General features: G+C 32.5%; 2 protein-coding genes across 2 annotated transcripts in view; one reads left to right on the top strand and one right to left on the bottom strand.

Moving 5' to 3' along the window:
* LOC140056231 (uncharacterized) overlaps positions 1–16695 on the bottom strand; it is a 38965-nt gene that overhangs the window by 19973 nt on the left and 2297 nt on the right. The window lies entirely within an intron of this gene.
* Positions 491–5871, top strand: LOC140057733 (transport and Golgi organization protein 2 homolog). The gene is made up of 8 exons (XM_072103455.1): positions 491–665; positions 818–952; positions 1316–1424; positions 1642–1655; positions 1750–1866; positions 3060–3213; positions 3471–3560; positions 3977–5871. Exons 1-8 carry the CDS (start codon positions 524–526, stop codon positions 4164–4166), a joined length of 951 nt encoding a protein of 316 aa, XP_071959556.1. The 5' UTR covers positions 491–523; the 3' UTR covers positions 4167–5871.

Raw genomic sequence — 16695 nt, 5'->3', positions numbered from 1 at the left:
GACACTAGAAAATTAACGAGGGAAATCTTAAGCCCTGTCCACACTATCAAACTTAATGTGACAAAAACATGTGATGTGCCTATGTATGGACATGATGATGTCATATAACTATCATATTTGGGAATATCACTACCATATTTGGGCACATCACACTTTTTTGTCCCACTAGTATTATATACTTAATATATTCAAAGTGCTTCAAAAAGACTGGAAAAATATTAACGCAATAACATTTATATGTCTGAAACCTATGTATAATTTGAATAGTCATTCTACCAATTTTGACAATGCATATAAATGCTTTCAATCAAGTGGTACTACAGACATTATTGATCAAAGCCAATTCATAGATCACAGGCTACAATGTTCAAATACTTTTACAATTACTTTGGCTATGACGGATAATCGAATTAGCCTATCAAAGAAACGTTGATCACAAGGTTACAGTAGGGTTTTATTTACTTTTCTATACCACACTATCTCAGGTCATCCTACTCGTCAACGTCAATACTTAAATATAATAATGTGTGTTACATGGTTTATGATAAATGAAAGCCCAGGTGAAAATGGTTATAAACTTGTATTAGTTTATAATCGAGATGAATATTTTATAAAACCAACTAAATCTGCAGATTATTTGGATTCCAACAAAGATGTGCTGTGTGGTGAGTTGATTTAGCATTGTTCAGCTAACGATAGTCTATTCTTCTCCGATAGTCTTCAATCACCTGTTTTTATTTGGCTGTTGGCTAGCTTTTAACCTGGGTTTTTTTATTCAACCAAACAACCAACCAAAGTTCAACTTTTGTTAATTTAGGTGTTGATATGAGACCAGGAAAAGAAGGTGGAACATGGCTAGGTGTCTCAAAAAAGGGAAAGGTGGCTTGTCTATTAAACATAAGAGAGCCCGCAAACAGTGGATGGGTAACAAACAAAAAATTATTTGGCAGAGGTCTGTATCTTTTAATGTATTACAATTTCAGATAAGTCCATTTCTTAAGTAATTGTTTTGGTAAAACCAGTTTTTACTTAAGCACAGCTTATCTTGACTCAAGCAGAAAGATTGATAAATGATAGACAAAGAATGTGACTTGGTAATCCCCTTCTGCTAAAAAATGAACTCATACTGGCCTATCGTTAAAATCTAAACATTCTAAGTATTCGTTTTTCTTATTTCTATCTGCTATGAGAAACGTTACCAAGTGATCAATAAGGAAACTGCGGGAGTCCACATCTCTGCTTTATAAATAATTAGGCGTAAGGTGTTTTTTTATACCATTTTTGTTTTTATCCTACTAAATACTGAACATTTCAGGCTCACTGGTTACAAATTTCTTAACAAATGATACCGACTGTACTTCATACTTAAGACAACTTAGTGGTTCAGATTACAATGAATTTAATCTTATTTTGATGGACTTCAGGTAAGTTTTTTTTTTCCATGCAAAAAATATTTGGTATTTTCTCAAAAACTCTTTAAATAAAACAAAATCCCCCCAAAAAATTGCACCACATTTGCGAAACATTTTTTAGGTGACATAATGCGATGGTTGATGACAACTTCCTGTAGTACATAAAAACACAAAACCATTGAAACAACCATTTCCTAATTCTAAGGTGAATTAACAATTGCTTTTAAAGGAAAATACTCAACAGTGATTTATTAATATTAAGTTTATGGTTAATAAAAAAAAAACACCACTTCCATTTTTTTAATCTATTATTTATCAGTTTATCAATATACGGTAGTCCTTTTTTTATTTGTCAAGTATTTTTCGCTTTTCTTAATCAATTTTAGACAAGCAAGACCAGAAGTTTGGTACTATAGTAACACATCAGAAGGAGAATATTCTTTATTGGAACCTGGTAAGTAAAAAGAATTAAAATTAAATTAATAAAAAGCCATCGTATCGGTAAAGATCGACGTCAAAATCAAAACCAAATATTTCTGCTAATATTTAAAGTGTACAGTACAGTACATTGAATTGTTTATGGTCCCATTTTAGAATTACCGTAAATCTTCTAATCATGACCCTGGGTTATTATTTTTGATTATTTTTTAGGGTGGGTTACTATTAGAAGGGGGGTTACTATTAGAGTAGTGGGTTACTATTACTTATCTTAAATTAGGCACCTGAAAATAGTAATCAACCTTCTATTTTAATCGTGACCCTGGGTTATTATTTTTGATTATTTTTTAGGGTGGGTTACTATTAGAAGGGGGGTTACTATTAGAGTAGTGGGTTACTATTACTTATCTTAAATTAGGCACCTGAAAATAGTAACCAACCTTCTATTTTAATCGTGACCCTGGGTTATTATTTTTGATTATTTTTTAGGGTGGGTTACTATTAGAAGGGGGGTTACTATTAGAGTAGTGGGTTACTATTACTTATCTTAAATTAGGCACCTGAAAATAGTAACCAACCTTCTATTTGAATCGTGACCCTGGGTTATTATTTTTGATTATTTTTTAGGGTGGGTTACTATTAGAAGGGGGGTTACTATTACTTATCTTAAATTAGGCACCTGAAAATAGTAACCAACCTTCTATTTTAATCGTGACCCTGGGTTATTATTTTTGATTATTTTTTAGGGTGGGTTACTATTAGAAGGGGGGTTACTATTAGAGTAGTGGGTTACTATTACTAATCTTAAATTTATGTTTAAATTGTAAACTGCTTGTAATATTTTGAACTTTATGTGAATGTAATACCAGTTCATTGATTTTTAAAGCAAAAATAAATCAATTTATAGTATACAAAAAAATATTATTTGTGAAAGAACACTATTGGAGTATTGATATTGAGTAATTTTTATTCTGGGCAAATTTCACTCAATAAAATGTCCAATATGAAATAATATTGAATATAAATGACTTTCATTTCATTTTCTTTAATCTCTATTATGTAATCACACAATAATTCTCAAACTGTAAAGATTTAGTTGTTTATAAAAATTCACACATCATCACATCAGTTCTTTATACTAGCTTTGGTTTGTTAGGATCAATATAGCGGATATTTGATTTGACCTTCTGAACTTTTTTTCCTTTTGAGGCTGTTACGGCATTTCTAACACCCCATTGTACCAGCCATGGCCAAAAGCCACGAATGGTAAAAAATATCTGGAAGAGTTGATGAAAAAAAACCAGACTATGAGTACGGATGAACTAACACAAACACTACTCAAATATGCATCAAGAAAAGAAGGGTACAGTAAATTTATTTATTTGGATATATTCTTTTTTCGGCACGGTTTGATGCCAAAAATTGAATCTGCCGCCAATGTTTCCTTTTCATGACGCTTCACGCGTGTGTAGCCGCGTGAAAACAAAAGATTGCAGGTTAAAATTTAAAACTACTGTACTTGAATAGATTAAGTACCGTAACTAACAATGGCACCAGTCAGAGGTTCATTCAATTAGTCCGGCGACTTAATCGTGCACTAACAAACTTGATTGCTTACAGAGAATGGGAAATTCCAGAAGGTATTTCATTTGAGGATTCACTCTTAGTCCCAGAAGCAGCTTTCTTCAAATCACCGGATTATGGCACAAGGTACTATCAATTCTATTACTACAATAGAACAAAAACTTTTAATTTTTTTAGATTAATTAATTAAAAACATTATTTTCAAATTTATTATTTCAAATGATTATTTCAGATGATAAGATAACAAGACGACAATAACAGTGATATTGACAAATTCAAAGATGCAAATGTAGATTTAGGGTCACAACGTGATTAGACAATGACGACTATAATGATGACGGTGATGATGATGAAGGGGTGGGTCCAGTATTTTGAAATAGAGGTACAGAGGGCCTAAAAATTGTGAAATTAACCACTGAACTGTACATTAGATCCTATCTTTTCATTGTAATTTTTAATGAAATTTAGGGGGGGAAATGAAGAAATGGTGATGCGACTATGACATTTTAACAATTTATATCTAATTGATTTTATTCTAACAGAACTACAACTGTAATTTTAATAAACAAGAAAGGAGAAATGACTTTTACAGAACGAACCATGGTAGATCCAATGGACCCCAATACGAAATGGTCTACGAAAACATTTTATCTTCGTACAGCTACAGTAAAACCAGTAATAACAATACCTGGGCTGATACAATTTAAATACAATTGTTGCAAAACATTATAGTTTTAAATTCAACCATGTATAAAACCACATTCTCTGATAACCTCAGGAAACAATATTTATGAATTTTATTTATGTGTGTGTATTACCATGGAGAATTTCTCCATGGTATTACAACCAAGTTTTACTTTATCTATTGATTATATTTTATGTCTGTCTAGGCACATGTAGCCAAGGATTACAAATAGTAAATTGATCACCATCCCTCAGTTCAGTTTGTTCAGATAAAGGTATATGCTGACCAATTTGAAAGTTTTGTTTTTGCTGTTTACACGTTACGGAGAAACTCCCCGACAAAAATAGTAAAAAGAAATAAAAAATAATGTGAAAAAAGCATTAATATTTAAATCACAAGGGTTATCCACATAGTGCAAATAACCTATTAATAATTAATTACCATAATTACTATCAACAAGATTATGAACATGAATGAATGTTTGTCAACATGTGACTAATCCAAAATGATCACATGATGTTATGCGCACAAGTGACAACATCAAGTGACAATTTCTAAATGACATCGACTGCCTTATATCACTCAACACAGTAAATTTAAAGTAATGTAAAGATAGATACAAGAAAATTTATACTCAGTGTATGTTTTAGTAGCCTTGACTTTCATGAACTGTTAAAGACTGACCAATGAATGTTCATTATTTTAAATCAACCGCAAACAGACACAATTTATTAATATGAGTCTCTTAATTGCCAATATTATTGAACTTTCATTTCTAACGGTTCAATTGAATTAAGACTCGGACTATAGTATAAAGCTCTGTCTACACTATCAAAATTGATGTGAAAAAAAAATGTGATGTGACCATATATGGACAAGATGATGTCATATAACTACCATACTTGGGCACATCACTATCATATTGGGGCACGTCATCACAGTTTTTTCGTTAAACTAGTTTGATAGTGTACAGAACTTAAGCAAATATATCGAAATATTCTGGATAATTTTGTAAAAAGCAAAAAGTGGACATTTCCAATAACTGATCAGGTTTTGTAAAATAGTGATTGACTTTCTAAGACTTTCTAACCAAAATGGACCTCTCAGTCTTCAAAATATTATACCAAAGCAAGAAGGGCTAAATCTCTACAGTCAGTGGGTATTTTTTTAATAACGAATAAGGTTTTAGTAGCATAACACAAGAACAAAAATAGACCTATTTTTAGTCTTCATAATATTATACCAAGGCAAGAAGGGCTAAAGTGCTACAGTTAGTGGGTATTTCCAATAACGGACCAGGTTTTATTAAGAGTGCATAACACAAGAACAAAAATAGACCTACTTTTAGTTTTCAAAATGGTCTATTACTCAATTTCATACTAAAAACTCATTGTGGACAGTGTACAGTACTTTCTCATGGTATAGAGGCCGCATATAGTAATACTAACGTACGTACACATTATGAAGAGGGGACTAAAATTCCACTAAAAATAGACATGGGACACAGTCTGATCATCGAGAAAAATTAATTATATAAATAATTCGCCCATGGTATGATCAGATATAGTGTTTTGGGAGTTTAAGTTCAGAAACTTTAATTACACTTTCCTGTTAATTAAAGCAAGGAAAGGTTTACTACAATAAATATTATAGTTTTAAAATTGAGAAAACACATTTTTAAATTAAATGCAAAACAAGTTCTTTTTTTAAAGTATATAAAGGAAGTCTGCTATAACTTAAGTCAGGTCAATTTAAAAAGGTCTAGTATAAATTAAAAATATATATATATTTTTACTCTTTACTGTATGTGCAAACTCTAATGGGTATAAAGTTTCTATTTATGCATATTATTTAATAATAAAAAGTTTTATTTTGTAAATTTAATGTGTTTTTTTATATTTAGAAAGTTTCAAAATCCAAAAGCAAAGCATATAAAATATTTCTTTTTTTATTTTTGGATTAAAAAATGTTTTGAACAAAATAATAATTATTTTCATAAAAATAGAAACAAATACGGACACATGGCAACCCGTGTCCTTGATTTGTTGCATTCTTAACAACAACTGTCGTTTCGTTAGTTGACGTTTTCGAAGCAGTTGGTAAAGAGTGATACACAGCAGCCCAGATACACCCTCATCGAATCATCGATGCAGGCATGTACCGCAACTGTTGACGCGGATCACCTGCCTGATTGGGTTCGAGTCTTGTCATTTTCACCGCAAACAGTGCCCGCTAATAATGTTACTAGACTCGTCATACGTAACCACTCCTATGCGTTTCCTTGATGTTAAACAACATGATAGATCTCGACATTGATAAGGGGAAAGTAATGATTAGGGAACATTTGAATTGAAAGGCCGATTAAATTCTGTAATATGGCATTGCAATGTATGAGCTGTACAGTAGCTTGGTGGTATCATGCTTGCCTTCCAATCCCAAAGTCTGGGGTTCAATCCTGACCTAGTGCTGGGGTTCACTCTCTTGACCTAAATAGTACTGTACTAGGTTGTAAATCATACCTCTTTCAATTCCACTCCCTAAGCCTCAAATGAGACTTTATAAGCATGATAAATTATTAAATAGTTTATCTATCCTGTAATTGGCGAGTTACTTGGATGTGTATAAAGAGAAGAGGAGAAATAACTATTGGTCAGACAACAATGTACAAATTAATAAGTGTTTCCAATATTCCAGTTACAGTAAAACAAGCAAATAATTAGGAGGGATAAAAAAGGAAAAGGGGAGGGGAGAATACTTCTATTTTTTATGCATTTTAAAGAACAAAATTTGTCATCAATTACTTAATCTTTTAAAGCTTGAATTCAACAAGTAAAAAATTATAAATCAAGATTTCATTTTTCCTATTATTATATTTTTATATTACACGTAATATGACACAAACTTCCGTTACTGTCCTGTTGCCATGGCGCCAAAATATTTTGATCACATCTCCTTCATTTCTATACCACGGTTTGTGTAAAATTTCAAACTCTTTTAAGGGGCATTGCCATAAATGAGAATTAGCCCAGAGGCAGAAGTTCAAATCATAGACTTATCTATGAACCAGGAAATACCAAGGAAGCCATTGTCCTCTCTGTGGCCTACTTTCCATGCCCTGGTCATCAGGATTAAAATTTAATTTATAAATGACCTTCTTTAATCATAGTTCAGCGAAAACCAATCAGATGATATAATGCACAGGATCTTTACATTTTAAGTATTCAGGTAATATTGGGTAATTACAACAATGCATTGATGTGGACTAAAGACCAATCGCAATTATTTGATAGAGGTACTGGAAAAGAAAAAATTGCAAAAGAGAAATATCGGGAGAAGTTATAAATGCATTTCAGAGAGAAAAAAGTGGCATTAACCTATAGAGGGCACTATGAAAAACAATAAGTATTTACTGTACATAGGAAAAAATATAAACGCTGTCAGGCAGTTTCCAGAAAGTGGCAAAGTCAAAAAGCTCTGTCTACACTATAAACTAGCTTGAAAAAAAAAAGTGTGATGTGCCCAAATATGGTAGTGATACTATACGCTTAAATATAGTTTTAATATGACATATCATGTCCATATATGGGCACATCACATTTTTTTTTCACATAAAGTTTGATAGTGTAGACAGCGCTTTTGACTTTTCACCTTTAAACAAGGGCCTACATAAATTTATACATCAAGATGTTCCTTTTATCCATAAAAAAAATAACTGGGTAAATTACAAGTAGAAAAAAAACAGACTTTAGCAAAAATGTTCAGGAGTTTCAAATCCACATTAGTGAAGAAGAATAACATTTACTTCAGTTAAACAAATTCATATGACATAATATTAGACATATTTTGTTGATAGTATTTAAACAAACAGAGTTCAATATAAAAAGAATGTTTCTAAAAAAATAAAATTGGAACTAACCACAGATTATACAGTAGGAAATACATTGAATGTTATAGACCAAACGCGGGATTGTGTCCAATGGGACAAGTTAATCAACTTTTGACTAAACTAATTATATCTTCCCTTGGCGTCGTCACATTCAGACTGACAAGTTGGTGATGTTCTAAAATTGGTAGGGAAAAGCTTAAAGGGACAAAAAATGACAAAAGTGAAGAATAACAGCTGTTGAAAGAAAGATCTGTATAATGATAATTATATGATCTGTACTTTCACTTAGAAGCCTACAAAAGTGATATTTTGGATAATGAAATAATAAATTCTTTACTACAGTATAAACAAATATTAAGAAAATGTTATAAAGCAAATATCACTTTTATGGTTTGAACCACTGTGCAGTAAAGGGGTAGGAGGAGCATCTGTTTTTTAAAAGTCTATGAAATTATAAAGCTCTGTCTGCACTATCAAACCAGTTTGACAAAAAAAGTGTGTTGTGCCCTAATATGATAGTGATATGCCCAAATATGGTAGTGATGATATCATCATGTCCATATATGGACACATAACATTTTGTTGTCAAATAACGTTTGATAGTGCAGACAGAGCTTTAGAATATTAAGGAAGTATTAATAATTATGAAAATAGCAGACATTAAATCAAATATATCCATAGTATTGTGAAGTTTATCAAGGTTTAGAACAATTGAACGTCACCACTTTTTAACAAACTCACAAGGGTACTCTAGGAGCCAGTGTTCTTGTTTAAAAAATACTTTTCCTTCACACAGAGTTGTTAATCAGGAGTCAAGATCGCGGCAAAGTCTCTCACAATTTGTATAAAAAATCAACTGTTTTTTCAGAGAAAAGGCACAGAAAAATTGTGCAAGGAAAACTAAAATATCTATAAAATAAACATTCGAGTTGATTCATAAAAAAGATGGTAATTCTTCAAGATATTCTAAGAATGTTACCAAAATACAATCAAAGATGTTACAAATGACGAGATTTGATTAGACGACGCGCAAAGAAATTAATTATTCCATGTTAAGTTGTCGTACCCTAGGGGCGTGATTAAGTTTGTTGAACCAGCATTTTGGTGTGAAATGATAGGACATTGATCTGCTAGGAAGGAAGCTTCTTCTATTGGCTAAACATTGGCAATGGTTTAGGAAAGGGGGTATTTATATGGGTCAATGGATGACCTAATTATTTTGGTATAGATTTATACATTTTATTAAAACCACTAGGGCATTGCTCTGAAAAAGAATCACATGGGCAAAAAAATTAAGAAAAGGGAGGCACAATGGTACCAATGATTTAAATGATTTTCATCAAATGATCAAACATTTGTTAAAAAGATATTTTTAATCAACATTTCTACCGGCAGAAAAATGGAATAGTCCTCCTTCGCGCAGCCATTGAACTTGTAAGCGTGATAAACATATCTAAATCACTTCACATTGTCTACTGGAATTGGGGTTGTTTTCATATATGGTGGGCTCCCTAAAGGACATAATAAAATGGAATAGTTACAAAACGTTTGGGAAAGTAATTTGCTTGTGAGGAGGGAGAGACTGACCCCCAAAAAAACTATACACAATACAGTGGGGTCTAGCCCAAACGTCTAAATAAAATTGAGATACTGTAGGCACCACGGCCTTGAGCAAATATGCCTCGGTTTTTCCGGCTATACTTTTATGAAACACACTGTACAGCACTGTACAAGAAATATTGTAAATGGTAGAGTGAAATATTCATCCCTAATGGTTGACAATGAGTCAGCATAAGTACACTTTGAACGATAAATTTACAAAAAATCACAATGACTAGTTATAGAAAAATTGTCAAATTGCGAAGTCATTTTAATAATGGGTAAAATTCAATTTTATTTCGGTGAAATTATATAAGTGATGAAAGTCAACTAGTTGGCATATTCTTTGTCGGTGAGTAGTCACACGGATACGTACGACCTCAATTGTCTAAAACGGGTTGGAAGGCCGAAACCACAAGACAAACTCCAGATATGAAGAAAAATACCGAAAAAAAACCAAAATTCTGTAAAATACAGAATATTGAGAAGTGTCAAAAGGTCATGTCAACACTTTGTGTGATCCCTGCAAACCTTAAGTATTGCCAGTATCCTATGGCAAATGAGGATAAATGTAGCCTGTCAATTCAAATTGCACAACTGTAGATTCAGCAAACATCCAGCCTTACACCTCACACTTTATGGCAGGCATAAAAGAGGTTGCTATAGTATACTATAGGCCTACAAAACTACTATTGCTTACTAAAGGCCAACCCAGACAGCGTCGTACGACGAGGCCCGACGAAACGTCTTGACTAGTCGGTGCTGTCTAAATTGAATCCAAATGAGTCGTCATGAGATAGTGTCGGCGTAGTTTGCTGGTCGCTGGGAGAACGGTGTTTAATCTTCTCCAGACGAGACGACTTGTCATACAATGTTGTCTGAGTTGCCCTTACTTATAGGCCTACTACTACTACCACATAGGCCGACTACTATAGGCCTACTACTACTACCACATAGGCCTACTACTACTACCACATAGGCCTACTACTATAGGCCTACTACTACTGTACAGTGTGTTTCATGAAAGTACCACTCAGGGCCAAATAATGGTGAAACACCGTGCTGAAGTGAATGTCTTTCGCATTGGGTTATTCTGAAATTTATGTAGGCCCCGGGCCGGCTGTCTACAGTATGCCCCCCTATTCAAACATTTTAGAATTACTGTACATGCTTTATTAGTTATTTAATTTATTCTGCAGGCACTTTCAGTACTAGTTCACTGATTTTCAAAGTGGAACAGTAATTGGAAATGTATCATAACAAACATAATAAAATAAAGACACCAATGTGAAAATATATACCATCATTAATAATATCGGTAAATACAGAGGCTTTCTGTTACCCTCCATTCATCAACCTTCTTCATTTACCTCCGCCAAAAAACAAAATTCTGTTGTAGAGCATCTTGTGTATATGTTTGTCTTGTGAAATTATTAAATAGTTTATCCATCCTGTAATTGGCGGGTTACTCGCTGTTGGATGAGTATGAAATAAAATAAAATAAATATGTAATCGGTAGCGTGTGTTTGTTACTTGGCAAAAAAGGAATTTTGCCAAGTATAGTATTTATTTGTTTGTTAGCAGGATTACTCAAAAAGTAATTACAAGATCTTTACCAAAATGAATATACAGAGAGATATGTGGTCAAGGACCATTCCATGAAATTTTGGGACCATTTGGGACCATGGTCCCAATTCTGGACTACTTTTTAGTATACTTTTCAGAACTGCTAGTGTTAAAAAATAGGAAAACATTTTTCAAAAGCCGGCGAGTAGTCTTAAAGTAACAAGTAAACTAGTTGCACTTTCTCGAGAACTACTTGTCCAAAACCTTTTTTTTTTTTGTACAAGAGGCAACAGTTATCATTTGTGATTTGTAATTTTAAAACATAATTTGATTTAATGTGCACGTTGTTTGATGCGAGTAGTTTAAAAAACCTATTTCTTTTCAAATTCACTTGTTTGATTTTCGCGTTGCTGTTCTATTGTTAGTCAACTGACGCTATTGTTAGTTGAAAAGCTTGTTATACATAACCATTACATCAAACTCGCATACACATGCTTGTAGTGAAATTAGCCTAAATCACAAACAGCATTTTGACACACACACACAAATATACTGTATTTAAAATCTTCACTGCAGTAATCCATCACTGTATTCAAAATAAAACATTCAATCAATCAATCAATAGTGCCCTCAAGCCGATGATCCAAATAAGGGCATTATCAGCGCCAGCTTCGTTATTAGACTTAGACAAGAGAAGCCGGCATGATTCGCAAAATATTATGGCGCAGCAGTGTCTGAAAAGGGCCTTATAAAAAATGAGTCACAATAATACACCAACAAGAAAGAAAATGGGAAATACTATTTATTTTCCTAATTGTACAATGTGTAACAAATATAGAGGGAGGTATTGCAAAATTTTGCATACAAAAAAACATGCTGTAGTATAAAATTAAAATAGAAAGTTTCTGTTTAAATACAGCAGAATCCAATAGAAATTAAAAAAATGCAAGGATATTCAAAATTTATTACAGACTAGCAATATCACACAAAGGATAATAATTCTTAAAATCATTTAATAGAGTCAGAGGGTATTATTGATGATTACTAATCTATTTGGATTCTTTTTGAACTTGACCTAAATTAAAGTTACAGAATTTGTCACAAAGAGAGCGACTCAATTCCGTCAAAATGGACATTCATGAAATTAGTATAAGATGCTACAGTAAGTTGTTAATTAGGCTAAGATAGGGATGGATTAACAGCGAAGACATATTACTAACCTAGGGAGTCACAGTATTACCAAGAATTACAAAGCGACTAGATTCCATCAACATCATGAAATAGTATCTGCTACAGAAAGTTGTCAATTAGGGTAAAGATAAAGGGAGGGATCAACAGCGAAGACTTACTTAGCCAGAGAGTCACAGGAAGGGATCAACAGTGAAGATAGTAAACAATTTGCATTGTCATGCCTTAATAAATAGTAAGTCTAAATTAAGGGTGATCTGATACTGCACTGCAGACAACAGTGACAAAAAGTTGCTTGCAGTCATTGTTGAAGAAGTGCAAAGAATGGATGAGGAAACCACTGATGAAAACAACTTAGAAATGATTATGGAAGAGAGAAAAAAGAGGAAGGGACAAGGATAAAATGTTAAAAATCCAGGAATAGTAGAAGCAAGACGATCAATAAAAGATAACAAAATGATGCTGCCAAATAATTAGCATCAGAAGTTCCCAATGGACTATCAGTAGAACCAACCCACTACAGTCCCAAAGTAGAACAGACAGACCTACATTATTATACAAATAATGAATGTTTATGAGTGCAATGGTACAAATAATGGCACGAGGTGAATGATGAAAGGTTATATCAATGAGGCAAAGCCGAGTTGATATAACCTTTCATCATTCACCAAGTGCCATTATTTGTACCATTACACAAATACAAAACATTCATTATTTGTTTTATATAACATCTAAATAAAAAAAAAAAAAAAAAAAAAAAAAGTACTATTTAACGATCGTTGAATAGTGCGTACTATTGCACGCCATGTGACCCACATTCGTCCAATCAAATGACAGGAATTTATTTAGGTGTTATATAAAAAAGTTTATGTGACAACAAAATTTGATGTGCCCCTATATGGACATACAGTATCACTACCATATTTAAGCATATCAAACTTTTTTTGTCAAACTAGTTTAATAGTGTAAACAGAGGTTTAGACTAGAGTGGCAGTGAGTAGTCCTCTTTCTTAAGTTATTAAAGATATTGTACAGCTCAGATACAATATAATAAATGTAAGGAAAAATACAAAAAACGAGTACTATAATTAATCACTTTACTTGGAAGAGAAGAATAGAATGAGACTTATTTTTACATATTAGTGTACAATACAACCTCTGAAACTTAAAGAAAAAAAGAATTGACAAATTTAAAGTGTAGTTAATCATTGTGGAATAACACAATAAAACTTTACATACAGCTGTTTGAGTTTACAATTTAAAGGCCGTATTTACATTAATGTTACTTGGAAATGAACAATAAAGCAAATTGTATCCACTCTGACTACTGAGTACTTTAGAACACAAATAACCAGAGAATTATGACACACATTCTTTTACAATTCAAAGAAATAATATTCCAATTAAATGAATTGAGCATCAAACATGTATATTTGTACAAGCATGGACATATTGTAGACATTATACTTTATTGTCACATAATAAATACAAAATGTAAGACTCAGCTCCCCGTTACATTCATAATAAAAAACACCATATAAAAACATCAAAAGAGACAGAATAACATAATCATTTACAAACTTTGTAGGCCAATGTAAAGTTCATTAAAAGTAATTACATTAATTATCTTACAAATTGTTTGATTGTTACTTTTCATGTTTACTTGTATAAGTATGCAATTTGTAAGTCATTTGTACAATTCTAATATTTAAAAACTGACATTTTTTATTGATACAGTACATCAGCCTTTTTTTGACAGTTTCGTTTTTGTTAAACACTTGAAAAGGATTACACAATTATGAACAGCTTGTTTCAATTGGAGATGGAGAAGATTTTGAATTTTCTTGTGAATTAATTTTGTAAATTATCCAAGAGGTGTTAAGATTGGTAAAATCATATTAAATAAATTGCTGTTTTGCAATAACTTCAGGAAACAAACATGCAATCATTTTCTCTGAAGTTACAGACATGCAAGAAGGTTAGGTGTACAGTAGATGTTAAACAGGTATGTGGGGGGGGGGGGAAATTAGTATACAAGGTACTGTACCCAAGAGGTGTTAAGATAGGTAAAGGTAAAGGTAAAGTCGAAACCTAAGCTAATGCTAACGGCCGTGGTGCCCATCTCCATTTCTTTAGCGTTTGGGCCAGACTCCACTAAGTGTTTGTCGGGGGTACTCCCGCACAAACGAGTCTGATTTACCTTCCCAGTACTTTTTACATACTGGTACCCATTTCTATCACCTGGGTGGGGAGAACAATGTGGATAAAGAATCTTGCTCAAGGACTCAACACTGCAGTGACCGAGCCGGGGCTTGAGCCGACAAAGTCTTGATTGCAAGTCCAATGCTCTAACCACTGTGCCACAGTGACTGCTCCAAGATTGGTAAAACCATATTAAATATTGCTGTTTTGCAATAACTTCAGGAGACAAACATGCAACAATTAGTTTTCTGTGAAGTTACAGACATACAGTAGGCTCTGAGAAGTCTAGGGTACCGTGTCAAAGTTTATGGGGGTGTGGGAAAAAACAAAAACCGTATCTTTTAGGTAACTGTACCCATGAGGGTTTTTTATTGGGGCGGGGGATGTTACTGTATGTTAGGCCGGGGAGAGTGTTGGTGGGGAGGTGGGTGGGGAGGGCAGATGGGATGGGTTGTCTTAAAATACATTTTAAGCTGGGTGGGAAATATTTGATTGAAAAAGTGGCATACCATCTATTTCAATTTGTATGTCTCATTTACTTTTACAAATCCACATGCTATAATTATAGCTAAAACAAATTCAGATCTTTCTCACAGTACTTAGATTTATTTTAATTCATTACCACAGAAAGTCTTGTTTTAAAATTTTCTCATGATATAGAAGAAGCTGCAAAATTATATTTAGACTTTAAATTTATATTACTTTCAACATCATACTTAAATGATGGTATATTTCTTAATAAACGGTCATACATTTCACACCATTATGATTTATTCACTATATTAGGACGTTTTTTTAAGGCATGTCCCGTGTTGTATTTTTTATTAACCACGAGTTATGTTTCTCATTGTTAATTCTATCTAATTTCTCCAAATTGAAAATTCAAATAGTCCTGTTGGGATGAGATGGGAACCTCGTAAGTGGACACCCGTCATAGTATGATTGACATGTGTTGAGTAATCAGGTAAGTGGAGGAAAAGATCAAAGGATAGGATTGCTGAACAGGTGTGTTAAGTATGTTATGTAAATATACAGGTGAGATGGTGTGGTAATACTGTAGGGTAGATTAGATATGAATTAATTATGTGTTTGTATTTATAGTTTGTGTGCATAAATTACAGAATCCTATTTCCATTGCAGCTGAATATCTATTACCATCTAAATTCCTTTCATTATACAGTATCATATATGATGAAGATTTGAATTTCTGTCAAAAGACATGATACTGCACCATGTTTAACTGTCACATGATTCTTCATTGTAAAGCTCTGTCTACACTATCAAACTTTATGTGACAAAAAATGTGATGTGCCCATACTACCATATTTGGGCTTATCCCACTTTTTTTGTCAAACTAGTTTGATAGTGAGCTTTGTAATAATGTATTGTGAGAGGGAGGGAGACATTATGAACACTGAATATCTACTACATCTATAACAATTGATTAATAATTAATTGATTCTTCTATATCTATTCTTTAAAAAATTACAATCTATTTAGATTTAAACCAATCAATCAACTGCAGCAAAATAAATTGTTTTCACAATTAAAGTGAAGTTATCTCCTTCAAACTTCACATAAATGTTGTAATAAATAAATCTACAATCTATGTTTTGTCTCTATTTTTAGAAAGAATTTAAATTAATTCAATTGAAACTAAATGAACAATTTACCAATTACAGTAATACAATTCAATTAATTATGTTATCCAACAATGAATTATAGAACAGCATCTACAGTAAAGTATGGTTAATGTATTGTACAGATTGTACAGTACACTATTGGGTTTATTATCGAAGCCTGATGTGATTGGAATGTTCATTTATTTTGTTAACAAATGAAAATTTCTTCATGAATGAAAAGATTGAATAAACAAATAAAATAAAAGTTAATGAAACTTCTTTTAGTTTTAATTCCATAAATGATGCAATTCAGTGAGTTGAAAAACAAAATTTAGCCAATATTTTCTTTTATCAGAATGTACAGAAACATTTTCAGCCCTACTATTACTAACTGCAGAAATGAAGATTTCTCAATGATTGGCCATATTCCCAATAAAATAAACTGTTGCTTCTGTAATATATTCTCAGTGATGTCATACCCCACACCCAGGGGAGGTATGCTACACCACAATT

The sequence above is a fragment of the Antedon mediterranea genome, chromosome 8 (genome assembly GCF_964355755.1).
Source record: "Antedon mediterranea chromosome 8, ecAntMedi1.1, whole genome shotgun sequence".
In the NCBI taxonomy this organism is placed as follows: Eukaryota; Metazoa; Echinodermata; class Crinoidea; order Comatulida; family Antedonidae; genus Antedon; species Antedon mediterranea.
The sequence above is the reverse complement of the archived record's forward strand: the minus strand, read 5'-3'. Positions and strand labels throughout refer to the sequence as shown.

Bases quoted from the DNA above. Each gene is read 5' to 3' on its own strand.
- LOC140057733 (XM_072103455.1), top strand. From the start codon at position 524: ATGTGTGTTACATGGTTTATGATAAATGAAAGCCCAGGTGAAAATGGT. The intron at 666-817 runs GTGAGTTGATTT...TTGTTAATTTAG, and splicing joins CAACAAAGATGTGCTGTGTG to GTGTTGATATGAGACCAGGA. The intron at 3,214-3,470 runs GTACAGTAAATT...GATTGCTTACAG, and splicing joins TATGCATCAAGAAAAGAAGG to AGAATGGGAAATTCCAGAAG.